The sequence below is a fragment of the Oncorhynchus tshawytscha genome, unplaced genomic scaffold, assembly GCF_018296145.1.
Source record: "Oncorhynchus tshawytscha isolate Ot180627B unplaced genomic scaffold, Otsh_v2.0 Un_contig_14762_pilon_pilon, whole genome shotgun sequence".
NCBI classification, from domain to species: domain Eukaryota; kingdom Metazoa; phylum Chordata; class Actinopteri; order Salmoniformes; family Salmonidae; genus Oncorhynchus; species Oncorhynchus tshawytscha.
Window position 1 is genome coordinate 20001 of NW_024607929.1, and position 7253 is coordinate 27253.

General features: G+C 46.9%; 1 protein-coding gene and 2 long non-coding RNA genes across 3 annotated transcripts in view; 2 read left to right on the forward strand and 1 right to left on the reverse strand.

The window, feature by feature from the left end:
• The window catches only part of LOC121843121 (epsin-2-like), a gene marked incomplete at its 5' end in the record, with an annotated part of 21030 nt that extends 17313 nt beyond the window's left edge, over positions 1-3717 (forward strand). Inside the window, 1 exon segment of the mRNA XM_042312719.1 lies at positions 3317-3717. Within this exon segment, the coding sequence (XP_042168653.1) occupies positions 3317-3603 (287 nt within the window). The 3' untranslated portion in view covers positions 3604-3717.
• A 265-nt stretch (positions 3718-3982) lies between these two features.
• On the forward strand, positions 3983-4804 carry LOC121843120. The gene is made up of 2 exons (XR_006081449.1): positions 3983-4629; positions 4660-4804. It is a non-coding gene; the product is annotated as an uncharacterized LOC121843120 (long non-coding RNA).
• An 856-nt stretch (positions 4805-5660) lies between these two features.
• Positions 5661-7043, reverse strand: LOC121843119. Its single transcript, XR_006081448.1, has 3 exons — positions 6619-7043; positions 5897-6009; positions 5661-5708 (listed from the first exon to the last, which is right to left on the reverse strand). It is a non-coding gene; the product is annotated as an uncharacterized LOC121843119 (long non-coding RNA).
• Between the last annotated feature and the right edge of the window lie 210 nt (positions 7044-7253).

The following is a 7253-nucleotide window of genomic DNA, read 5'->3' on the forward strand; positions in this document are numbered from 1 at the left end:
ATATAACATACACATACAGGTATACATGTATAATATAACATACACATACAGGTATACATGTATAACATACACATACAGGTATACATGTATAATATAACATACAGGTATAACACACAAATAAAGCCTAACTTTATGTTAACCTGTCCTAGACTAACAAGCATTATGGTAGCCTGTCCTAGACTAACATTATGGGAGCCTGTCCTAGACTAACATTATGGGAGCCTGTCCTAGACTAACATTATGGTAGCCTGTCCTAGACTAACATTATGGTAGCCTGTCCTAGACTAACATTATGGTAGCCTGTCCTAGACTAACATTATGGTAGCCTGTCCTAGACTAACTAACATTATGGTAGCCTGTCCTAGACTAACTAACATTATGTTAGCCTGTCCTAGACTAACTAACATTATGTTAGCCTGTCCTAGACTAACTAACATTATGGTAGCCTGTCCTAGACTAACTAACATTATGGTAGCCTGTCCTAGACTAACTAACATTATGTTAGCCTGTCCTAGACTAACTAACATTATGGTAGCCTGTCCTAGACTAACTAACATTATGGTAGCCTGTCCTAGACTAACTAACATTATGGTAGCCTGTCCTAGACTAACTAACATTATGTTAGCCTGTCCTAGACTAACTAACATTATGTTAGCCTGTCCTAGACTAACTAACATTATGTTAGCCTGTCCTAGACTAACAAGCATTATGGTAGCCTGTCCTAGACTAACTAACATTATGTTAGCCTGTCCTAGACTAACTAACATTATGTTAGCCTGTCCTAGACTAACTAACATTATGTTAGCCTGTCCTAGACTAACTAACATTATGTTAGCCTGTCCTAGACTAACTAACATTACGTTAGCCTGTCCTAGACTAACTAACATTATGTTAGGCTGTCCTAGACTAACTAACATTAACATGTTGGCCTGTCCTAGACTAACTAGCATTATGGTAGCCTGTCCTAGACTAACTAACATTATGTTAATCTGTCCTAGACTAACTAACATTATGGTAGCCTGTCCTAGACTAACTAACATTATGGTAGCCTGTCCTAGACTAACTAACATTATGGTAGCCTGTCCTAGACTAACTAACATTATGTTAGCCTGTCCTAGACTAACTAACATTATGTTAGCCTGTCCTAGACTAACTAACATTATGTTAGCCTGTCCTAGAATAACTAACATTATGTTAGCCTGTCCTAGACTAACTAACATTAACATGTTGGCCTGTCCTAGACTAACAATATGTTAGCCTGTCCTAGACTAACATTATGTTAACCTGTCCTAGACTAACTAACATTATGTTAACCTGTCCTAGACTAACTAACATTATGTTAGCCTGTCCTAGACTAACTGACATTATGGTAGCCTGTCCTAGACTAACTGACATTATGGTAGCCTGTCCTAGACTAACTAACATTATGGTAGCCTGTCCTAGACTAACTAACATTATGTCAGCCTGTCCTAGACTAACTAACATTATGGTAGCCTGTCCTAGACTAACTAACATTATGGTAGCCTGTCCTAGACTAACTAACATTATGTTAGCCTGTCCTAGACTAACTAACATTGTCAGCCTGTCCTAGACTAACTAACATTATGGTAACCTGTCCTAGACTAACTAACATTATGGTAACCTGTCCTAGACTAACTAACATTAACATGTTAGCCACAGTGTCAGATTTCAAAAGGCTTTACGGCGAAAGCAGACCATGCGATTTATCTGAGGACAGCGCCCAGCATACAAACACATGACAATCATATTTCATCCCGTCAGGTGCGAAAGGTGCAAAAGTCAGAAATAACCATATAATAAATGCCTTCTTATCTTCTTAAGATCTTCTTCTGTTGGCGCTCCAAAATGTCCCAGAAACATCGCAAATGGTCTTTTTGTTCGATAAAATCATTATTTTCTTAATTTTTTTTTCTTTCTTTCCCCAAAATGTCCATTTATTTGGCGCGTTTGATTCAGAAAATGCACCGGTCACATGACTACAAAGTATCTAATTAGTTACCTGTAAACGTTGTCCAAATATTTCAAACAACTTTCCAAACTTTTCCTAAAACGTAAATAATAGATCACATTTAAGACGGGATAAACTACGAAAACAAAGTGAAGCACGTTCCAGGTCGCGCGCACCAGAAGACTTGAGTCCCTCTGAGTGACACATGGAAAGAACAGGACTACTTCTTAATTTCTCACAAGAAAAACATCAACCAATTTCTAAAGATTGTTTACATCTAGTGGAAGCCATAGGAACTGCAAGCAAATTCCTATTAAAACGAATGGAAAACACATTGAGCTCAAAACAACATTTTCCCTGGATGGATTGTGCTCGGGGTTTCGCCTGCCAAATCAGTTATGTTACACTCACAGACATTTAGAAACTTCAGAGGATTCAGTCACTGTCAAACAGTTTATTTTTTGGGTTTTTTTTCTCCCCAATTTCGTGGTGTCCAATTGTTTTAGTAGCTACTATCTTGTCTCATCGCTACAACTCCCGTACGGGCTCGGGAGAGACGAAGGTTGAAAGTCATGCGTCCTCCGATACACAACCCAACCAAGCCGCACTGCTTCTTAACACTGCGCGCATCCAACCCGGGAAGCCAGCCGCACCAATGTGTCGGAGGAAACACCGTGCACCTGGCCACCTTGGTTAGCGCGCACTGCGCCCGGCCCGCCACAGGAGTCGCTGAGACAAGGATATCCCTACCGGCCAAACCCTCCCTAACCCGGACGATGCTAGGCCAATCGTGCGTCGCCCCCACGGACCTCCCGGTCGTGGCCGGTTACGACAGAGCCTGGGCGCGAACCCAGAGTCTCGTAAGGAAGAAGTTAAACTTCCCTAAGAAGTGTTAAAGGACACAAGGGAAAATAAATAAACATAAATATGGGTTGCATTTACAATGTTTGTTCTTCACTGGTTGCCCTTTTCTTGTGGCAACAGGTCACACATCTTGCTGCTGTGATGGCACACTGTGGAATTTCACCCAGTAGATATGGGAGTTTATCAAAATTGGATTTGTTTTCGAATTCTTTGTGGATCTGTGTAGTCTGAGGGAAATATGTCTCTCTAATATGGTCATACATTGGGCAGGAGGTTAGGAAGTGCAGCTCAGTTTCCACTTCATTTTGTGGGCAGTGAGCACATAGGCCGCCGTAGGCAGACATGGCTCTCAAGAGAAGACAGGCTTTCTCAATAGCAAGGCTATGCTCACTGAGTCTGTACATAGTCTCAATCTCTCTCTCTGGTGTTTGGTAATGCTGATGTCTTCTCTGTGTTCTGTTTGTCTCTCCTGTGTCTCCTTAGGAGCCGCCCCTGTAGCCGCCCCCCAGGCCAACCCCTTCCAGATGGGCCAGCCTAACCCCCCTACCCTAAACCAGATGAGGGTCAGCCCTATGCCAGGCCTGAGTCTGGGAGGGGGAGCAGGGTTCAGCAGCTTGTCCTCCATGGTAGACCCTCTGCCCCCCCTGACGGGCCACATGGTGCCCGGGGTTGGAGGGATGGGGGGTTTCCCGGCCTCTATGCCTCTGACCCAGCCCCTCTTCGGCTCAGCTCTGCCCCCACAGCTGGCACACAGCCCCCGGGACCACTAACCCCTTCTTGTTGTGAGGAACGCCTCAACTACACCCCCGCCCCCCCAACCACCCCCTTCAAGACAACACCCCTGGACTCCTCTCCTGTCTTTCCACCCCCCTCTCCCCCCCTCCTCCTCTTCCTCTCTCTCCTCTTTCTCTCTCTTCCTCTTCTCCTCTTCCTCTCCCCTCTGCTCTTCCTCTCCCCTCTCCTCTTCCTCTCTGTCCTCTCTCTCCTCTTCCTCTCTCCTCTCCTCTCTGTCCTCTCTCCTCTTCCTCTCTCCTCTCCTCTCTGTCCTCTCTCTCCTCTTCCTCTCTCCCTCTCCTCTCTGTCCTCTCTCTCCTCTTCCTCTCTCCTTCCTCTCCTCTCCTCCCTCTTCCTCTCCTCTCCTCTCCCCTCTTCCTCTCCTCTCCCCTCTTCCTCTCTCTCCCCTCTTCCTCTCTCTCTCCCTCTTTCTCTCTCTCTCTCTCTCTCTCCCCTCTCTTCCTCTCCTCTCCTCTCCCTCTCTCTTATATCAGATACTGTGTCCTGTAGACAGTATTCCTGGCTGTTCTGACTGTTTTTAATGCTAGTCTGATCATAGAGTGAATCTAACTAAACTTGTACAACCCCAGTGAGGTGTGTGTGTGTGTGTGTGTGTGTGTGTGTGTGTGTGTGTGTGTGTGTGTGTGTGTGAGAGAACGTGTACTAAGCAGGGATTTTGCACATGCTTAATTAGCTGTGACTGTTGCTTCACCGTTAGTCCTTAGCTGGAGACGACTCCACTGCCTGGTACACTGTGTTACTACCCCCCACCCCGTTACCGGCCACAACTTGTGAGGTCACTGCTTAGCGACCCTGACCTATGACCCTGACACACAGCCACATATGAATTTTCCCCCCTTGAGGTCAAAGTGTGAATTTTCACCCCCACCCCTTGAGGTCAACGTGCGAATTTTCACCCCCACCCCTTGAGGTCAACGTGTGAATTTTTTTCACTCCCCCGCAAATGTATATATGAACTTTAACCCCTGAGGTCAACGTATATATGAACTTTAACCCCTGAGGTCAACGTATATATGAACTTTAACCCTGAGGTCAACGTATATGAACTGGTGACTGGGTGGAGGAACTTTCTCAGAAGAGGAAGAGACGGTGTTTATTTGGGAGTGAAAGACTCAAGGGACTTGTTTCTGTAGACTAAAGATGTCTGTTATTATACAACTGTCTGGAGTCCTTTAGGGCCCCCTAGAGTCCTTTAGGGCCCCCTAGAGTCCTTTAGGGCCCCCCAGACTCCTTTAGGGCCCCCCAGACTCCTTTAGGGCCCCCAGACTCCTTTAGGGCCCCCTAGAGTCCTTTTAGGCCCCCCCAGACTCCTTTAGGGCCCCCTAGAGTCCTTTAGGGCCCCCGGCTGGAGTCCTTTAGGGCCCCCTTGAGTCATTTAGGCCCCCCTTAGAGTCCTTTAGGGCCCCCCACCCGGCCCTTTAGGGCCCCCCGGCTGGAGTCCTTTAGTTAACCTCTGACTCCAGGACTGTGGTTAACGGGGCCCTAACCTCCACTATTTAGAGACAGGAGTTAACATCTGACTCCAGGACTGTGGTTAACGGGGCCCTAACCTCCACTATTTAGAGACAGGAGTTAACATCTGACTCCAGGACTGTGGTTAACTGGCTGAATATTAGTATGAACGTCAGGTCTTTAATCTCACATTTTATAATCATCTTTATATTGCTACTACACTGTCTGTCTGTAACCATCTATCTCCTAGTGGAACTGACCTGTCTGTCTGTAACCATCTATCTCCTAGTGGAACTGACCTGTCTGTCTGTAACCATCTATCTCCTAACTGACCTGTCCTAGACTACACAACCTGTCTGTCTGTAACTGACCTGTCCTAGACTACACAACCTGTCTGTCTGTAACCATCTATCTCCTAGTGGAACTGACCTGTCTGTCTGTCACCATCTATCTCCTAGTGGAACTGACCTGTCTGTCTGTAACCATCTATCTCCTAGTGGAATTGACCTGTCTGTCTGTCACCATCTATCTCCTAGTGGAACTGACCTGTCTGTCTGTCACCATCTATCTCCTAGTGGAACTGACCTGTCTGTCTGTCACCATCTATCTCCTAGTGGAACTGACCTGTCTGTCTGTAACCATCTATCTCCTAGTGGAACTGACCTGTCCTAGACTACACAACCTGTCTGTCTGTAACTGACCTGTCCTAGACTACACAACCTGTCTGTCTGTCACCATCTATCTCCTAGTGGAACTGACCTGTCCTAGACTACACAACCTGTCTGTCTGTAACTGACCTGTCCTAGACTACACAACCTGTCTGTCACCATCTATCTCCTAGTGGAACTGACCTGTCTGTCTGTCACCATCTATCTCCTAGTGGAACTGACCTGTCTGTCTGTAACCATCTATCTCCTAGTGGAACTGACCTGTCTGTCTGTAACCATCTATCTCCTAGTGGAACTGACCTGTCTGTCTGTAAATGACCTGTCCTAGACTACACAACCTGTCTGTCTGTAACCACCTATCTCCTATCTCCTAGTGGAACAACCTGTCTGTCTGTCACCATCTATCTCCTAGTGGAACTGACCTGTCTGTCTGTCACCATCTATCTCCTAGTGGAACTGACCTGTCTGTCTGTCACCATCTATCTCCTAGTGGAACTGACCTGTCCTAGACTACACAACCTGTCTGTCTGTAACTGACCTGTCCTAGACTACACAACCTGTCTGTCTGTAACCATCTATCTCCTAGTGGAACTGACCTGTCCTAGACTACACAACATGTCTGTCTGTAACTGACCTGTCCTAGACTACACAACCTGTCTGTCTGTAACCACCTATCTCCTAGTGGAACTGACCTGTCCTAGACTACACAGCCTGTCTGTCTGTAACCATCTATCTCCTAGTGTAACTGACCTGTCCTAGACTACACAACCTGTCTGTCTGTCTGTAACCATCTATCTCCTAGTGGAACTGACCTGTCCTAGACTACACAACCTGTCTGTCTATAACCATCTATCTCCTAGTGGAACTGACCTGTCCTAGACTACACAACCTGTCTGTCTGTAACTGACCTGTCCTGGACTACACAACTTACAACTTGTCTGTCTGTAACTACCTAGTACCCTCCCCTGGACTGGTATTATAACTGAGACAGACAGGGGGCCCTTTCTACCTAGTACCCTCCCCTGGACTGGTATTATAACTGAGACAGACAGGGGGCCCTTTCTACCTAGTACCCTCCCTGGACTGGTATTACAGCTGAGACAGACAGGGGGCCCTTTCTACCTAGTACCCTCCCCTGGACTGGCATTACAGCTGAGACAGACAGGGGGCCCTTTCTACCTAGTGCCCTCCCCTGGACTGGTATTACAGCTGAGACAGACAGGGGGCCCTTTCTACCTAGTGCCCTCCCCTGGACTGGTATTACAGCTGAGACAGACAGGGGCCCTTTCTACCTAGTACCCTCCCCTGGACTGGTGTTACAGCTGGGACAGACAGGGGCCCTTTCTACCTAGTACCCTCCCCTGGACTGGTATTACAGCCGAGACAGACAGGGGACCCTTTCTACCTAGTACCCTCCCCTGGACTGGTATTACAGCTGAGACAGACAGGGGGCCCTTTCTACCTAGTACCCTCCCCTGGACTGGCATTACAGCTGAGACAGACAG